This window comes from Sus scrofa, chromosome X, assembly GCF_000003025.6.
Source record: "Sus scrofa isolate TJ Tabasco breed Duroc chromosome X, Sscrofa11.1, whole genome shotgun sequence".
Lineage (NCBI taxonomy): Eukaryota > Metazoa > Chordata > Mammalia > Artiodactyla > Suidae > Sus > Sus scrofa.
The window spans coordinates 33938394-33958412 of NC_010461.5; the positions used below are offsets into that span (position 1 = coordinate 33938394).

The 20019-nt window shown below is 41.4% G+C and overlaps 1 protein-coding gene across 11 annotated transcripts in view; it reads left to right on the forward strand.

The window, feature by feature from the left end:
- Positions 1-20019, forward strand: part of SYTL5 (synaptotagmin like 5) — a 267832-nt gene that overhangs the window by 140098 nt on the left and 107715 nt on the right. For all 11 annotated transcript variants that reach the window (XM_021079659.1, XM_021079658.1, XM_021079661.1 and 8 more), the window contains one exon: positions 17494-17703. In XM_021079659.1, coding sequence (XP_020935318.1) covers positions 17494-17703 — 210 coding nt within the window. The remainder of the gene's footprint in view (positions 1-17493; positions 17704-20019) is intronic.

Sequence of the window (20019 nt, forward strand, 5' to 3'; positions counted from 1 at the left end):
GAGCATTCTAGGCTGATCCGAGAGGCTCATCTCTATTTATTCTTCTCCTTGACACCAAGTAGGAAGGAGTGTAGGAGATACCTAGACACAGGTTTCAACTCTGAGTCAGTATTTTAAATATTCTCTGTGGAGAACCAATCACTTAGATTTATCGATGGCTTTAATGCACTGCAAAGAGAGGGAAGCACTGCTGTAAAGAAAACTGAGCTATCCACAGGGATCGCCCGTAGCCCAAACCACCAAGCTATTCAAGAAGCACAACGTGCAAATCTTTGTTGATCATTTTGGTCCTTAGGTATTTCTAACTTTGTAAGAACTCATCCTAACATATATGAGTACATGCCTCATCGGATCTATTTCCCCCCTCCCCCAAAAAAAGAAAGAAAGACAACAAAAAAACCTCATTAACAAATTCTCACTCTACGGGATCTTCTAAAAAAAACCCTAAAAACAAATACTGTGAAATGTCCACTTTGTGGTATTGGCCTATATAAGAAATCTTCAATGTAAGCGACTGTTCATTTCAGCAGTTCATTCGGGGGCTCTATCCTCACTAAGAGGCTGTCATCTCCACTCGGCCACGATGCAGGAAAACACAGGTGGCCTTACGTTCTCTTGGGCACCTCTTCCTGGACTTGGGTCAGTGGTGAACTCTGTGCATACAGTTTTCTTTTCTTCCTGCCCAGTGAACTTTTAGTTTTTTGCTCAGCTCCAGCAGTGGATTTTTTTTTTTGAGTGATCATCCCTTGACTGGGATTCTGGCAACGATTATGGGTCTGTAGATGGACGTAGGAACAAAGATGACCCAGGCAGATGTACAGCCCAATTTTATGGAATTGTCTTTCTCACTGGAGGTTCAGTGAATTGTGTTATCCCAGTTGCCGTTGCATGTGAAAGGCAGCACGACAAGGAAACTGAGCCAAAAGACTGCAGACAAGTGTTGCCAGCATCCTGATATACTAGAACCTGCCACCCTTCTGGATTTCTTTAAACAATATATTTCAGCGATGTTTATAGCAGTTTGAATCAGATTTTCTGTTACGTTCAGCCAAAAGCATCCTACAATCCCCAAGACGCAGAAGTAACAAACACTCGTTGAGTACGTTCTATGAGCCAAGTGCTATGTATCTATTGTTAGAATAATGGAGATGAATAGAGACACAAGCTTAATGCGTTTTAGGTCCATAAACATAAAAAAGTTTGCAGTCATGGATCAGACTTTATCTGTGGTGTAGACCAAGGCTCAGCAAACTTTTTTTATAAAGGGCCAGATAGTGAATGTTTTAGGCTGGACAGGCATATGCTCTCCCCTGTGACTGTTTCACTTTGTCATTGCAGGAGAGAAGAAGCAATAGACAATTTGTAAACAAGTGGGTATGGCTGTGTTCCAATAAAACTTTCTTTATAAAAACAGGCAGTGGGGCTAGATTTGGCCCCAGGGCTGCAGTTTGCTGACCTTTCATATTGAAAACAACACCTTGGAAAGTTCGAGCCTTGGAAATAGCTGCAGACACTGGAAGGCGCAATAAGCCATCTCAGGGAGAAGCAGGCCATTTATAGTCTAAGAGATAAGATGAGGTTGAACTAGAAACCATCAGCTGTCAGGGGTGGAGCATGGGATTCTGTCTCGAGGTTAGGTGATGTCACAGAGCCCTTTTGTCTCTAGGAGATTTTGATGCCTCACCCGATTTGTAGTGGTTCATGTGCTGAGACAGCTGCAGTGTGTTTCATTGCCTCTAGAGAAGGACAACAGAATGAATCTGGAGTTCCTGTTGTGGCTCGGTGGGTTAGGAACCTGACTAGTTACCATGAGGACGCAGGTTTGATCCCTGGCCCTGCTCAGTGGGTTAAAGATCCACCTTTGCTATGAGCTGTGGTGCAGGTTGCAGATGTGGCTTGGATTCTGCATTGCTGTGGCTGTGGTGTAAGCCTGCAGCTGCAGCTCCGATTGGACCCCTAACCTGGGAACTTCCGTATGCCTCAGGTGCAGCCCTAAAAGACAAAAAGAAAAAGAAAAAAAAAAATAAAATACCAAGAAATAATGGGAGGGTCTACAAAATTGCAAGGGACAGATCACAACTCCATATTCTCAAAGAGATAACAAGTATTAATATTCTCATTTATAGATGGGGGACCTGAGGTGCACAGTTCAAATAACTCATCCGAGATGGCATATAGCTAGTCAGTAGCAGAACTGTGGTTTGCGTCCCCTGAGTCTGGCTCCAGAGGCGAAAAGTGACTCTAAGGTCACTTTTAGCCGACCTTTCAAGAGGACAAGAAAAACTCCCTGGTGTACCTCCCACCAGAGAATGGAAATTCACAGATGGAGCCTCATGTAACACCCCTCCCTGTCATCCCTGAGGTATAGATACTATGATAATGGACTAGAGCTGTGACAACCGAACCTTAGATTAAATAATTTGCCCAAATGGTAAATATCAGAGCCTAGGTCCTCTCATTCCATATTGCTTCCTTTTTTAGGTTGGTTGGTTGGTTTTTGTTTTTTGGCCACACCCTTAACACGTGGAAGTTCCCGAGCGAGGGATCAAACACACCTGCACCAAAACAGCGACCCGAACCACAGCATTAACAACACCAGGTCCTTAACCCGCTGAGCCACCAGGGAACTCTCCACATTGCTTCCTTTTCCTCTTGGCTGGGCTGCTGATCCGGTAACCACACCTCTTGAGACCCTGTCGAAAGCAAAGCCCACCCATGGCTCTCGGAGACACGGACCAAAACAGAAAACATTTATTTAGCCTGATACTTACTGACAGCTCTGACCTATATGAGCTGTGTAACATTATCCAAAGTTACTGTGACTTTTATCGAAGTGTTGCTCTTATAGACGAAAAACTGACAAAGAGTTCCTTATGCTGTTCTACCCTTTATGCTGACTGGAAACCCAAGTGCAGGTGTATTACGATGTTCGTTCCACGCAGCTCACTCAGCTGAGATGGGCCAGTAAGCAAACCAGAGGTTAAGATCATTTAAGAGACCCGAGAGCCCAGCCTGGAAGCCGCCATTCACCTTACGGCTGTGTCTTTAACAGCTGGACTGGGGATGAAAACGAAGGAGGGAGAAACACAAGGGGAACATGCATTTAAATGGGCCGTAGATAAGCTAAATATTTGTTTCAAATGGCTTTGAAGTGATTTCATGAATTCCATTCAGCCCAGAAGTAAAGGCAACCAGTAAGTGACAAACAGTAATATCCTCTTAATACTCTGCAGATGTTGGATCTGTGAGGCTGCTTGTGTTTGCAAATCTTATCGCTGCCCCAAAGACCAAAATTGGTTCAGCCTTCTCAAGAGCCTAAAGACTCTCTGTCCCCATAAAACAATGTGGAGAGTTCCCTGGTGGCTCAGCAGGTTAAGGAGTGGACATCTAGTTTGGGCAACACCTTGTTTTAATCCTAATAGAATTGCCATACAGTTTCTTAATGGATTAACAGCAACTCCCAGCATGAACATACTTGTTCTCTAATAGAATCCAAACTCTTAGTGAATCACAAAGACATGAAAAGAAATTGCGGCTATGCCTTAAGTGAATTCAAAACCCTAGGGATTTTCCCAACATAGACCTTACTCATTTCAGTATCGACTCACACATAGGGAAACTTAGATTTTGATGCTATAGCATTTTCCTTGAAGTGATTCTTATTGTAAGTCTCAATAGGCACAGGGTCCCAAATACCTGATAGCTGGTGACATTTCAAACTTGGGATTGTCCAAGTAATTAACCTTATACTTGCCATTCAGTTTTTTGCTTGTTTGAAATAATATCATCATCACAGTCATGAGTAAAACGGTTACCTAGGTGTGCGTATTGTTCCCTGGTGGCTCAGCAGATTAAGGATCTGGCATTGTCACTGCTGTGGCTCTGGTCACTGCTGTGGTTTAGGTTCAACCCCCCGGTCCAGGAACCTCTGCATGCTGCAGGTGTGGCCCCCTCCCCCGAAAAAACCAAAAAAGTGTGTGTGTGTGTATGTAGACAGTTGACCTTTGAACAGTGTGGGAATTAGGGATGCTGATCCTCTATCCAGTCAAAAATTGGCTATAACTTACAGTTGGCTCTCCGAATCGGGGGATTCAACCAGTTGCAGATCCTACAATATTGTGGTGTTTACTACTGACAAAAATCCTCATATAAGTGGACTCCTGCAGTTCAAACCTGTGTTGTTCAGAGTCCAGCTGTAGATCTCTTTGATTCTTCTCCAAATTCCCCTTTTATTGTCCTTTCCTTGTGTACTGTCTCCAGCCAGAATCGGTATAGAGGACTCTTCCTTTAGGCAGCAGGAATTAATGTACTCTGGTCCCGGAAACTAGCTTTTTTTTTTTTTTTTTTAAAACTGTAAATTGAAGAAACACAGAACTATCAAGTCCATGTCATCTACCACACAGCTGAATACCTGTGGGGTAGGATGTGCAGGCTGGGAGACTCATCTCCCAAAAGTAGATCCATTCATAAGAGAAGATCTAATTAAGCAAATACCAACTATATTCCTAGGGAAATGGGCACTTTATTTCTAAGGAAATATAAGTGGAACTTCACTAACAAAATGCTACCTCTGGAGTTCCCATTGTGGCGCAGCAGAAACAAATCTGACTAGGAACCATGAGGTTGCAGGTTCGATCCCTGGCCTCGTTCAGTGGGTTAAGGATCCGATGTTCCCGTGAGCTGTGGTATAGATTGCAGACGTGGCTTGGATCCCGCATTGCTGTGGCTGTGGTGTAGGCAGGCAACTGTAGCTCCAATGAGACCCCTAGCCTGGGAACCTACCTATGCCATGAGTGAGGCCGTAAAAAGAAAAGAAAAAAAAATGCTACCTCCAACATTTTAAATTTCAGGTATATGACCATTTTATATCAACAGTTTGTATGAAGGTTCCTGTATTAATTAAGAGTTAGGGTTTAATTGATTTAAATCTGTAATAAGATTAGGTTGGCATGCATTTAATAACTTTTCTAATCATTCTATCATTGCAGAGTAATTAGGCGTAACTGGTAAACATTTCATGCAAATATCTAAAATTGATAAAACTTTTGCACAGCAAAGCATTTAAGTTACAAACTCATAATGTGCTAGGATCTATGAAGGGTATCAATATCTACAATGGTTTTATATCATACATTCTTAATTCACAATTAAAGAAATATTTACTATCTTCTGATACATTTTTCTTTATGGAAGTAGTTATGTTTATTATGGAAAATTAGAAAATACATATATGAACTTTAAAAACTCACTTGGAATCCCTCTTCCCATATGTAGTTTCTATTTTGTTGAATTTCTTTTCTATTACTTTTCTGTGTGTATATGTAATTTTTACATAATTGGAACCACATTATATATGTAACTTTGTATCCACTATCTTTGCTTTACATTATTTAATGAGCATTTTTGATGTCTTTAAACATCCTTTCGGGAGTTCCCGTTGTGGCTCAGCGGGTTAAGAACCCCACCAATATCCATGAGGAGGTGGTTCCGTCCCTGGCCTTGCTGGGTGGATTATGGGAGATGGCATTGCTAAAGGCTGTTGCGTATGTCACAGATGTGGCTCATGTTGGGCATTGCTGTGGCTGTGGCATAGGCTGGCAGCTGCAGCTCCAATTTATCCCCTAGCCTGGAAACTTTTCGTGTGCCGTGGGTGCGGCCCCAAAAAGCTAAAAAGAAAAAGAAAAAGAAAAATTATTTTCCAGAAATGTGTCAATTTCCTTTTCACTAGAATATTTTTTTAATAATATCACTGCCAACATCAAAATTATTGTTATAAATCTTTACTCAAACTAGTATAAAGCAATATACTATATTAATTTGTATATATGTGATTGTTACTGCTTTTATATGATTGTTAGCCATTTGTAGGCTCTCTTCCGAGAGACTTTTGAAATTCATTTTGTCTGTTACTGTTGGATGTTAGTATTGTTTCAGCATTTGAAATTCACTTTGTCTGTTACCGTTGGATGTTAGTATTGTTTCAGCATTTATTTGTATGAATTATTTTTGTCATATATTTGGGAAGTACTTTCCAAGATTCAGCAGAAACTCATTGAGTACTTAATTATATGCAAGGCATAAGAGATGGAGAAGAATAAATTTCTAATTTAACAGAAGCAAAATTATATTCTGTTGGATTGTGCAAAATCTCCATTTTCACAATCACTTAAGTTGATGTATTCTTTGTGTGAAATACAAATAATATACATCTTTGTCAGGCGCTCTACAATTTGTATTTTAAAGCCAGGATTTGCGTTCTTCTCTTCTTCTGTGATAGTATCTATATTATTTATGGGCATGGAAATTAGGGTAAGTTCAGCCCTGAGTGTCAGAAAATCAGAATACGGAGTTCCCACTGTGGCTCAGTGGAAACGAATCTGACTACTATCCATGAGGATGCAGGTTCGATCCCTGGCCTTGCTCAGTGGGTTAAGGATCCGGTGTTGCTGTTGCTGTGGGCTGTGATGTAGGTCGCAGATGCGGCTCAGGTCCTGTGTTGCTGTGGGTGTGGTGTGGGCCAGCAGCTACAGCTCCCATTTGACCCCTAGCCTGGGAACCTCTATATGTCGCAGATGCGGCCCTAAAAAGACAAAAAAAAAAAAAAAAAAAAAAAAAGAAAAAGAAAATCAAAATAACAGTGATTTAAGTAAGAGAGAGATTTCACTGTTTTTTTTTTTGTTGTTTGTTGTTTGTTTTTTTTTTTGTTTTTTTTTGTTTTTTTTGTTTTTTACCTAGATGAAGCCACGAAGGAAACAGTACAAGACTGGTAATGGTGGCTTCACACTCATCAGAGGCCTGGGATCTTTGATTGGTTGGTTGCCCTGCCACCTTCAACATGGGCTAACAGCTGTTAAAGTAAAACAGTATACTGACAATTATTAAAATGATAAGGCAGACTCTATTCAGGACTACCTCAATAGATTTTCAAGACTATCACAAAAAATAAAAGAAGTAAAAACAAAGACTGTGCCAGTAGGGGAGAGAGATCAGATGCAATGCCAAATGCAGCAAAAGCAGCTGGGGGCTTACGGTCAATGGGTAGAGCGAGGGGGTCAATGAATGGAAAATGACTAAGAGGGGACATTGATGATAAGCGGATGCTCCTTGCTGAAGGCAGGCCAGAGCCATATCAGATAACAAGGTTAGGGATTCTTGGGAGTTCCTGGTGTGACTCAGTGGTTAACGAATCCGACTAGGAACCATGAGGTTGCGGGTTCGATCCCTGGCCTCGCTCAGTGGGTTAAGGATCCGGCGTTGCCATGAGCTGTGGTGTAGGTCACAGGTGCGGCTTGAATTCTGCATGGATGTGGTTCTGGCGTAGGCCAGCGGCTGCAGCTCTGATTCGACTCCTAGCCTGGGAACCTCCATATGCCTCGGAGGCGGCCCTAGAAAAGGCAAAATAAATAAATAAATAAATTAATTAATTAATTAAAATTAGGTCAAGGAGAGAGCCTGAGTTACACCTCCTGGTCCAAGTTTCCTGCTCCAGCACCCATCATTCTGTCCTCATTCCATTCAGCAAGAAGGGCAGAGGGCAGGAAAAAACCCAGGTTCCCTTTCCTTAGGGACATTTCTTAGAAGTTTCCCAGATGACCTGGTTTACAGCCTGTTGGCCAGAATGTAATCCCATGACTCCATTTAGCTGCAAGGGAGCTGGCATCTTTAACTGGAACATGTAGTTTTTACTCTGGGTGACCATGTGACCAAGTCATATTTGGAAGTTTTATTGGTTTAAAAGAGCCAAAGTAATGTTGGGAGACAACCAGAAACCTGAGAAAATGGGTACAATTAAGATCATCTTATTGATCTGCTTTGTTTATTGCTCAGCACAGATCTCATCTTCTTTTTTATGGACTCTGAAAGGATTTAGTTGGCAGAGATGGTTTTTTCCTTTTTTTTTTTTTTTGAGATATTGTGGAATTTGGAAATGCTTTTTCCAAATTTAAGACTGGAGGTGTTTTTTTTTAATTTATATTTAATAATTTTTTTTCTTTTTAAGGCTGGACCTGTGGGTTAGGGATCAAATTGCCAGCCTACGCCACAGCCACAGCAATGCAGGATTCGAGCTGCGTTTGCAACCTACACCACAGCTCACAGCAACGCCAGATCTTTAACCCACTGAACAAGGTCAGGGATCGAGCCCGCATCCTCGGCAGTGATAATTTTTAATGAAGCATTTGAGAAAAAAACCATAGCACAAAGAACATTGATATTCATCTTCAGTGAATTTCAAAAAAATGGTGATTTGACATTGCTTGTACCATATACTGACTCTGAAAACTAGGGCAATGGCTGCAAGTGCTTTTTTTTTTTTTTTTTTTTTTTTTTTTTTTTGTCTTTTTGCCTTTTCTAGGGTCGCTCCTGAGGCATATGGAGATTCCCAGGCTAGGGGTCTAATCAGAGCTGTAGCCGCTGGCCTACACCACAGCCACAGCAACTCAGGATCTGAGCTGCGTCTGTGACCTACACCACAGCTCATGGCAACCCCGGATCCTTAACCCACTGAGTGAGGCCAGGGATCGAACCCGCAACCTCATGGTTCCTAGTTGGATTCATTAACCACTATGCCACGATGGGAACTCCTGCAAGTGCTTTTTGTAATAATCTTTATCTATGAAAATATGAATTCCCATGAGCATCACCTAGAGGGCTAAATGGGAAAAATTAAGTGCTGATAACTGTCTTTGCTGTACATATAACCTTCCTCCTTGCGGCATTTAAAATCATTTAGTTTACACAAATTCAATTTGGAGACCTTTAAAAAGTAGACTTCAGGTATCTGTTTATAAAAATGACAACTAGTATGTACCTGTATTCAGCAGCAAAAGTGGTTTTAAGGAATTTTTTAAGGGCAACATGTTCTCCTGAAATTATCTTTTTCATGTATGAATGCCCAGTTTCCTCCCATCAAGTCAGTTCTATCCTTTCATTGTCATGGCAGTAATCTTTAAAAGCCCAGTAATTTATCCTTGTTTTTTTATTTTTAAGAAATGTGGTTTTCCTGCTTCTTGCTGTACTGGTTGGATGTCCACCCCCTCACTTCCTGCGTAACTTACTATGTGCCTAGCAGGACTTGCTACTGTTTTTGATACTCAAGAAAGGTGTCCTTGGGGTTTCAGATTAGTAGAACACATATGTATTTGTTCCTTGTCAGGCCAGGAAATCGAGATGATATTTGTTGTTCCCGCATGGAAGTCTTGGTTTGCAAATTACAAACAAGGTCCATGGCTGCTAGGATTTTTAAGAGGATAGTTGATCAACCAGTGGCTGGCTCTTCCCGTGGCTTGGTGAGGTCTCCTGACCTGTTCCTATGAGCCAAGTGTTTTCTTAGCAGAAAGCGCTTGGGGTCATCAGCAGACATAAGTGCCCTCTTCCTTGAGACAAGTTCTAAACACATTACATTGGCGCAAATTGCAAGGCATCTTTATCTTAGACCAGTGCTCTTTCAATTCTATTCCGTGTTACCTCCGCTGAAGTATTGTTCTATCTGAGCAGAACTTTCCTTCGGGTATTGGACGGTCTTGATTCTTTGTAATATCCTCTGACATGAAAATGAATCAAAAGCTTTATCAAGGAGTTCCCATCGTGGTGCAGTGGTTAACGAATCCGACTAGGAACCATGAGGTTGCGGGTTCGATCCCTGGCCTCGCCCAGTGGGTTAAGGATCCGGCATTGCCGTGAGCTGTGGTGTGGGTTGCAGACGTGGCTTGGATCCCGCGTGGCTGTGGCTCTGGTGTAGGCCGGTGGCTACAGCTCCGATTAGAGCCCTAGCCTGGGAACCTCCATATGTCGTGGGAGCGGCTCAAGAAAAAGGCAAAAAAAAAAAAAAAAAAAAAAAAAGCTCTATCAAGTTCAGAGCCGTGTTTGTTGAGGAACAGCTCTGTCGGAGAATGTTTGTCAGGAGAGACTTTGTGATAAGAAGCTGTGTGCGCAGATGGCATTTGGTGGGAGAAGCAGAGCGAGCCGAAGAAACCTTTCGTGTTTATTGAGGCTTAACTTTATGTTCAGCCTGGCCATGCACAACTAGGAAAGCAATAGCAGTTGTGAAGATAAACACAATATTCCTGGAGTTCCCAGTGTGGTACAACGGGATCGGTGGTGTCTCTGCCGCCTCAGGATGCATGTTTGATCCCTGTCCTGTGTTGTTGCACCTGTGGCATAGGTCGCAACTGCAGCTCAGATCTGATCCCTGGCCTGGGAACTCCCTCTGCTGAGGGGTGGCCAAAAAAAAAAAATTTTTTTTTTCTGAGCAACACTTTTTTTAATAATGATTTCTATTTTTTCCATTATAGCTGATTTACAGTGTTCTGTCCATTTTCTGCTGCACAGCAAGGTGACCCAGTCACACATACCAGAGCCACGCTTTTAATTGTTGGTGATGCCATGAGGGAAGTCTGGTGAGGGGAAAAGTATAGATTTGGGAATACAAAAAACAGGATCTGAATCCTGACTGCATTAATTAGTAGCCCTGTGGCACTTCCTCTCTGAGATTCCACTTTCTTTTTACTTTTTTTTTGGTTTTTCTTTTTTAGGTTCACACCCATGGCATATGGAAATTCCTACGCCACTGGCACAGCAATGCTGGATCCGAGCCACACCTGTGACCTGCACCACAGCTCATGGCAGTGCCAGATCCTTAACCCACTGAGTAGGGCCAGGGGTTGAACCCACATCCTCATGGATACTAGTCAGTTTGTTTACCACTGAGCCACAATGGGAACTTGAGATTGCACTTTCTTATCTCCAAAATCAGAATCATAATGTCTTTCTCCTGGGTTGCTGTCCATGTTTAAGAGCATGACACGTAAAAGAGAGTGCCTGTCATGATTGTGGCTAAGTGTGGTGATCGTTAGGTTTTCATCAGAGGTTCTGCACGTAGATGCTACAATCACAATGAAAAAAGTCATAGTTTTATACTCAGAGTACAGACAGGAGGTCTGTTCACACCTGGGTTTCCCTTGGACAAATAGGCAATAGCCCCCGTGTTAATGTGGTTGCCTCTCGTTTTGAATAAACGACAGGAATGCTGGGAGGCATGTAGCCACTAGCATCAGGCCGCTGTAATATTGGTCTGTCTACATATATTGTTTCAAGTGCTTTCTGTCTCATTGTTTCTGGCTTGACAGTATTTTTCATCTGTCACTGTGGTTTTGCTCTCTTAAAGGAATGTGAAACTCTAGCTCTAGCCAAGAATTTAGCTTGCAGGCCCTGCAGCGGAGGCTGAAGTAGAATCTGATAGCAGCATCTCTGCAAGTAGACAGTAAAAAAAAAAAAAAAAGAGCTCATATTTACTGAGTTCTTTTTGTGCTTGTTGGGAAACAGGTTTGGCTGTGGTAGCAGAGACACATGAACATGATGGCTTAAACAAGATGGAAATACATTGCTCTCCGATGGAAAAGTCAGGGTTGGTTGGCAGCTTTGTGACATTGTCGTGGCGGCTCCATGATAGCATGGGTCTGGGTACCTTGTCTTTTGTGGTTCTACCATCTTGAGGGTTTGGCTCTTGATCCAAGAAGGCTCACCCCTCTGTTCGCACCCCAGCCTCTGGGATCAAGGGGCAGGGGGTACCCTTTCCCATTAGAGGCACGACCTAGAGGTTGCCTCTGTGATTTTCGATCACATTACCTTGGCCAACATTTAGTCTCATGGCAAAACTAAGTGCAGGGGATGCTGAGCAACATGCAGTCTTTACTCTGAGTGGCCATGAGCCTAGCTAGACGTTCCACTAATGGAGAAACGGAGACCGCATATTGGGAGACATACCAGAATTATCTATTCCACAACTGCTGTGTGCCAAGCTGTGCTCACACCATGCTAAAACTCATGATATCATCATCTTACTTAATGCTTAAGGGTTGTTATCAACCCCTGAGACTGGAACTACTGTGGGTTTGTTTTGTTTTGTTTTGTTTTTAACAGAGAAAGTATTTTGAGACAGGGAAGTTAGGTCTTTTCAAGTCTTGAGACACAGAAAGGTTAAGTAATTTTCTTAAAGTCACACGTAAGTGGCAAGTCCAGGATTTGAACCCAGGGAGTCTGACTTCAGAAGCCTTATGCTCTGGACCGCTGTGTAGTCCTTGCTTGCTCATTGTTTCTCTTGAGCCTTGATGTGTTCTTCTGGATGAGATTTGGGATTGTTTCAAGGCATCCAGGAATCAAAGAAGCTTTGTGAAGCTTCTATGGCTTCCTATTCCAGGCAGCGAATTGCTTCCATTCTAAAATTCCTAGCTTATTTGATGCAAAATAGTGTTCAATACAGTTGGGTCTAGACAGGGTAGCAAAAGAAAAATAAGGCCACACACAAGTGACAGGAATTTTAATGAAAGCAATTCCATTTCTTGAAAGGAATGTGTCTGTGCAGTGCTAAAGCAAGCAGTCTTTGTAACACATTGAATATTTTTGATGATGAGATAGAAAAAAAATGAATTCAATATATCTCCGGAATATAGAAATGAAAATATTCTATCATTCAACAACAGTTGAGATAGCTCATCTCTTTAAGATTTCAGCTACATGTAAGTCATGAATTCACATGCATCTGTGTAGCAACAAGGTAACTTAAAAAAAATAAAACTGAGTTTTATCAGTTTTATTTAACTGAGTTTTATCAGCTTTATCAGTTTGTTTTAAACACCCTGAGTTTATCTCAAATGAAAATTGGTATTAGGTGGAATTAAATGTATTCAACAGCTTTTTTTTCTTTGTCTTTTTTTCTTTGTATTCTCTTTCTAACAGTTTATTTGGGGCCATATTTATCTCAACTACACTTTTGCATCCATCTCCCATATTCTTTGTTTCTCTTCAGATGAGGACAAAGAAAATGGTGAGGTTTTTCATATTTTCAGGAATCAAGATAGTTTTGCTTTCTGAACAAAAGTGTAGGTATGAGATTAAGGAAGATGGAAAAAGTTCTAGAAATCCTTGAGAGTGCTCTATAGTTTTCTCAGGCTTGCATTACTTTTTTGAAGTGTATTTGGTCTCAGTCTTAGCCAATTTTAATGTGACTTTACTCTTAGCAGATCCAACACTGTACATTTTTTTCCTCCTCGCGTTCTCTTTTGAATAATTACGGCTTCCTATCCTAAAGGCCTCTATAATTCACGAAGCACACTCCCATTCTTAATTGCTTCTGGCTCTCACAAACCCCCTCGGAGGAAGATAGGGAAAGAATTACCATCTTCTTTTTGAAGTTGAAGTAACTGAGACCCAGAGAGATTACCTGGGATGCCCAGCGATACCCAGTATTGAAAATGAAAGCACTTAGGACTTGAACCTAGCCAGAACCCAGATCGGGACTTGAACCCATGGTCTTTAAATTAGAATCACTTACCTGGTATCTGTGCAATTCCTGTGTATCCTGGCTCTTTCCTTACCTCTAGGGGGCGATTCCTCAGAGCTCCCTGAGAGGCTGCTTTCCGGGCTTCAGTCCTCGGAAAGTCCATCAAAAAACCTTCATTTCTCAACTTTTAGGTTGTGTATTTTTTTCTTTCTGCTTAATATTTTGTGTCAGCCTATGGAGTTCTGCCCAGCTTTCCCCACATATCTCAGAGATGGCTCTCAGAACATGTGGAACAGTTAGCACGTGGACAATTAGCTGCCTTAAGAATTCCCCAGTTGGTGCATTTGGCCTTTCAATTCTTGCTTTCCTGTGGCCTGATTTATATTGAGTCTCGAGTCTTTTCAGACGCTAGAACTGGAAGCTAAGTGAAAGCTGATTGCTAAATAAAGTCCTGTGAATAGAACAGAAAGAAATGTAATGTCAATATAAGTGTTTGACTTTATGGCCATAATTTCTCCAAGTGGTCTCACCTGCTCTAGTTTAAGGAGCTACTAAATGGTTAAACTTAGGCCTCTGATCATGGAATTTTGTTTCTAGAAGAGAATTTGCCGCTGGAGCATCCTGGAATACCCCATTCTCTTAGTTTCTTGTTCTTTGGCCCAGCAGCCTCCTGGGATAGAACTACAGTCTAGGATTGTTCTTTGTTCTCTTCATTCTGATCACTTTGTTTCTTATTCCTTGTTGCATGAATTGTTACAGATTTTTGAGTAGGCCCTGCTTTATTTCTTGAGTGCCCTGAGGCGTTTAAAAGTCTGTTATGATTCTCCAGATGATATTATTATAGTCTTAAGATTCTTTTTCCATATAGATGATCACATAATATTGGGTAGAGTTCCCTGTGCTGTACAGCAGGTCCGTGGTGGCCAGTCGTTCCATGTACCACAGGGTGCATATGCCATTCCCAAACCCACAATCCATACCCCCCCATATGTCCCCTTTGGTAACCATAAGTTTGTTTTCAAAAATCTGTGTGTCTGTTTCTGTTGGGCAAATAAGTTCATTTGTGTCCTTAAAAGAATGGGTGTGTGTGTATATATATTTAACAGAATCACTCTGTTGTAGAGCAGAAATCATAGCATTGTAAATCAGCTAGATTTTAATAAAACTTTTAAAATGAAAAGTAAAATCCCAACACATGCAAAAAATGTGATTGCAGTCTTCCAATGAGAGCTCATCTTGTTATTTTAAAACTTGTAGCTTTTACGAGTTTTTGAAGGTAAATTGTGTGGAGCTTTTCTTACCCTCAATTTCACGAGCCAGTTGCTCATAGGAAAAAAGCACATAAGGATGCTTTGTAAGCTCTAAATCGGGGGATTAGAAAAGCATGTGTTCTGGGTTCTTGTCATTTGAGTTCAGATGTCTTCTTTTTTTTTTTTTTTTTTTTTTTTTTTTTTGTCTTTTTGTCTGTTGTTGTTGTTGTTGTTGCTGCTATTTCTTGGACCGCGCCCGCGGCATATGGAGGTTCCCAGGCTAGGTGCTGAATTGGAGCCGTAGCCACCGGCCTACGCCAGAGGCACAGCAATGCAGGATCCGAGCCGCGTCTGCAACCTACACCACAGCTCACGGCAACGCCGGATCGTTAACCCACTGAGCAAGGGCAGGGACCGAACCCGCAACCTCATGGTTCCTAGTCGGATTCATTAACCACTGCGCCACGACAGGAACTCCCAGATGTCTTCTTCTTGACTGGCACCACAGATAGTGGGAGCCCTTCGATGTCCCGTTTTGACTCATTTTTGTATCTGAACACCAGAATGACCAGCACACAATAGGTGCTCAATAAATGCTCGTTGGGTGAATGAATGAGATAGTGAATCACAAATTTTGGAAACCTTATTCCTCACTTAAAAGATTCCCCATTTAGGAGTTCCCACTGTAATGCAATGAGTTAAGAATCCGACTGCAGCGGGTTGCTGTGGAGGCGTGGGTTTGATCCCCAGCCCAGCACAGTAGGTTAAAGGATCTGGCATTGCCAGATTCAGTCCCTGGCCCAGGAACTTGCCTATGCTGTGGGTGTGGCCATTGAAAAAAAATTACCCATTAATGACTTTCTCATTAGACTAGGAAGTAAAAGACCTAGTTTCTGGTTTTATCTCTACTACTTACCAGTTTTAACATGAGACTCATAACACCTCACAGATTACTCTGAAGGCCCTAATGAGATAATCAATAGTTTTAAACATTTAAGTGCCTTATAATCTAGCACAGAATTGGGTCCTTAGCAGTATATATTGCCAACCAAAGTCATCATTCCTACCTTTGGGGAGATGCTAATCTAGCTGGGTATAACAAAGCACAGTACCACAAATGTATGTAGTATGAGATGTGTGGGGTGATTCTGGAATGTTTGTTTTCTGGAATGTAGAAATATTCTATTGAGGAAGGGATTGGAGCTGGATGAATAAAGGAATTGCATGTCTGTGAAGCATTTAAGTAGAAATGAACCTGTCTTATAGAGTAGTGTTTTCCAAATCTGGCCATATATTAGCATATATAAGGAAGCTTTTAAAAATACCATTGCATAGGCTACATCTCAAACCAACTGTATCAGAAACTGTGGGGATGACACTTGGAAATCAGTATTTTTTTAAAAAAAAATTCTTCCCGAGTGAGTCCAGTATTGAGTCAGATTTGAGAATAAATGCTCTAGAGCTGTGTTCCTCAGACTCTAAACACCTGGAGATTTTGTGCAAATGCAGAATCGGATCCAGTAGGTGTGAGGTGGAGCCTGAGCCTGAGATTCTGTGTTCCTGACAAGCTCTGAGATGACGCTAATGCTCCTAGAACAAGGGCCATACACTGAGAAGCTCTTTTCTAAAGTGTTTATAAATAGATCACATGTCAGGTAGTAAAAGAAGGGACATGGAAATAGCATTCATTTAGTGCCTCTGTGCCAGGAATCATGCTGGTATCTTTGCATATATTATCTTGTTTAATCTTAAAAACAGTCACATGAGAATGTTCTTACTCCCATTTTAGAAATGGAGACCAAAGTTGAGTGTGTAAATTATTGTTGAAGGTTGGGCAGCTAATTCATGATGGAACCTGGATTCAAACAAAGGCGTATCTGACAGCAAAGCCCACGGATCAGTAGAAATTGTTGGAAATTCTCAAAGGCTAAGCAGAAGTGTTTCCATCTGAAATGGTGGGCCAATGGCTCTGTAACAAACTCTTTGTTGATCTTTGTTGGATCAAGCAAGGATAGTGCCCATGTTGCCAAGTTGGATTCACACTCTTGCCTCACGTGATCTATCTAGGCAAGTAAAGAACGTGGTATTGTGCATTCCTGTAGAGTGGGGTTGTGTTCCAGTGTTATGTTATCAAAGATACCCTGGAGAAGTTAGAAAAGAATGTAAATAAATACTAATAGCAAAATAGTAGTGCTAGGGGAAGATAGCAAAATTCAAAGGTAAAACAAACATTGGTTTTCAACTATTAATATCAAAAGATTATTAATTCGAGAGAGAGAAATTACGTGTTTTTTTTTCTTTTTCTTTTTACAACTGAACCTGTGACATATGGAAGTTCCTGGGCTCAGGGTCGAATTGGAGCTGCAGCTGAGGCCTACACCACAGCCACAGCAACACTGGACTCTTAACCCACTGAGCAAAGCTAGGAGATCAAATCCGAATCCTCACTGAGGCAATGTGGATCCCATTGGGAGCTGAGCCACAATGGGAACTCCAGAAAGTACATTTTTTGAAAGTAATTTGACTCTTAACTTCTTGATTCTTTGAAATGTTCTTCCAAATGAAAATATTCCTTAAATAAAGAAAGCTCTGCTTCTCTCTCTGGTTTGTTTTTGTTTTCTTCTTTTTCTTTTTTCTTTTCTTTTCTTTCTTTCTTTCTTTCTTTCTTTTTTTTTTTTTTTTTTTTTGTGTGGCTGCAGCTACAATATATGGAAGTTCCCAGCTGGGGTTGAATTGGAACTGTAGCTGCCAGCCTACACCACAGTCATAGCAACATGGGATCCAAGCCGCATCTGTGATCTACGGTGCAACTCATGGCAACACCAGTCCCTTAACCCACTGAGCAAGGCCAAGGATCAAACTCATGTCCTCATGTATACTAGTCTGATTCTTAACCCACTGAACCACAACAGGAACTCCTGGTTTGTTTGCTTGAAGTGATTTTTGCTACCCCTCTTCTTCCAGGAAGCTGAAAAATGAACTCTTGGAAGCAAAACGTAGAAGTGGGAAGATTCAACAGGAGACCAGCAGAGTCTGTGCTCACTGTCAGAGAAACCTGGGTTTAATATTCGACCGAGGAGACCCGTGCCCAGCCTGCTCACTGAGAGTGTGTGCCCAGTGCCGGGTCTCCAGCCTTGATGGCAGCTGGAGGTGCATCATCTGTGCCAAAGTCGCGTGAGTTTCTTGCCTTTGTGTGGGAAGTCAACTTTGATGATTCAAGGGTTTGGAGTGGCGACAGCAAGAAAGTCGAAGAGAGTTTAGAATATAGGGATCAATCACTTTGGGGTGATAACAAATATTCTAAAATTAAATAGCAGTGATGGTTGCACAAATCTGTGAAAGTACCAAAAAAAAAAATTGACTTGTACATTGTAAAAGGCTGAATTTTATGTTACGGGAATTCTATCTCCACAAAGCATTGACTGAAAAATTTCAATATAGAAGCATACACAGAAATTCTTGACTTAGTTGAAACACTAAACCAAAAGTAGAAAAACATTTAACTACAAAAAGAGAATGTATCTAATATATTCTTTATATATATATGTATATAAAGTTATGTATAATATATATATACACTGTAGGGATAGAGAGTTTAGCCCAACCATACCTTGGCAAGGTGGGATGGAGGGGGCGGGTGTGAGACAAAGACAACAGTATTTAAAAAAAAAACAAACCTATAAAACACAGTGAAATTGGAAGGCTCACAGAATGTGGTCTCTTTCTGCATCCAAAAACCACTCTTGTGCTCTCTTCTCTTAGCGCCCCATTTGGCTCCACATGGCTTCTCGGAAGGTACAAACTGTGGGCCTGAGACATTCTTAGGCATTCGGGGTGACGGGCAAACTGAGGATGCAACCTCCAGTCTGCTCTCCACATCAGCTGGAGTAGTTCCTGCATTTCCTCAAAACCTGCTTCTGGAAACAGGGTGGAGGGGGGCGAGCCTTTTCATTGTCCTCCGTGTTTAGCCTGTGGGGCTGTCCTGGGCAGGATGCAGATCCAGAATCATTGTTCCCTAAGTTGAGTCAAAGTGGAATCCAAGCAGGGGGAAGTTTCTGCTCTTCCTGGGGCCTCCTGAACTCCATGCTTTTAAGATCTCTCCCCCTGAATTAAACTGGTTTGTTTGCTCCCTCTCAAGGTCCTTTCATCTCATCTGTTCTGGGAGGCGCCTAATAAGGTCACCTCAAGGCCCCTCTTTCCTATAGTTGAGGCGAGGGATGCTGGCATCACATCCCGTGTACTTGGTTTGGTTTGCTTTCTCTTGTACCGTCACTAACTCATCCTCTTAGAGGAGTTGAGGCTGTCTTAGGAGGAAAAGTGGGTAGTTTAGTAGCAGGAGTGAGTGACCTTCCATTTCCAGCTTCTCTGAATGAGCACGACTGTGTTCTATTGATGCCTATATTAGGAGTATATTATTTAACCATTGCTATTTTTTTCCTATCCTTTTCATCAAATTGATCCTCATTTGAGCAATTCATACTCTGTTGCCACACTCAGTTGAGATAAGCAGCTCTAAAGAAATGAACCATTTAAGTTCTTTCATTACTTTCTTTGGATACCTAAGTATCCAAATCCATGCTTGATTTCCTTAAGCAACCATCTTTCTTTTCCTGTGTGGGATTATTTTCTGTATCCTGTTTTTAAAAAAAATGTAGAAAACTTGAGTCGCCTGGTGGCCTTAGTGGGGTCAGCTTTGTCACTGCTGTGGTGTGGGTTCAATCCCTGGCCCACTTGCACATGCTGCAGGCGCAGCCAAAGGCAAAACAAAACAAAAACAAAAAACTTCGCCCAACTCCCCAAGGATGAAAAGGTTCTCCCATGTCATCTTCTATAATTATTAGTGTTTTAGCTTTTACCTTTTGACTTGCAATCTACTTGGAACTGATTTTTGCTTATCCTGTGAGTTAGCGATTCATTTTTATATTTTAATATGGATATCCACTTGACCAAGGAACATTCATTGAAATGACCATCATTTTTTTCAACTGCGGTACGTTGTCACCTTCCCAAATCAAGTGTCATTTCTGACCTCTCTGTTATATGGCTAACACTGTGCCAGTGCCACATTATTTTAATTAGTGTAGCTTTATAATAAAGTTTTATATCTGGTAGACTTGCGACTTAGTTGTTTTTGCTCAAAATGCCTTGGCTATTATTGGCCTTTAGTATTTTCAAACTTAATTTTTTTAAATTTTAGTTTTATTGGCATATAGGTGACTTACAATATTGTATTCGTATCAGGGGTACAGCAAAGTGAATCAGTCATAAATATAAATATATCCATTTTTCCCATGTAAGCTATTACAAACAATTGAATAGATTTTCCTAAGCTATGTAATAGATTCTAGTTAATCATCTGTTTTATGCAGTAGTGTGTATATGTTATTCACAGTCTCCCAGTTCCTCCCACCCCACAATGGTTTCACCTATGCTAACAAGATTCGTTGTTTAATCTGTGAGTTTTGTTTCTGATTTATAAGTAATTCTTTT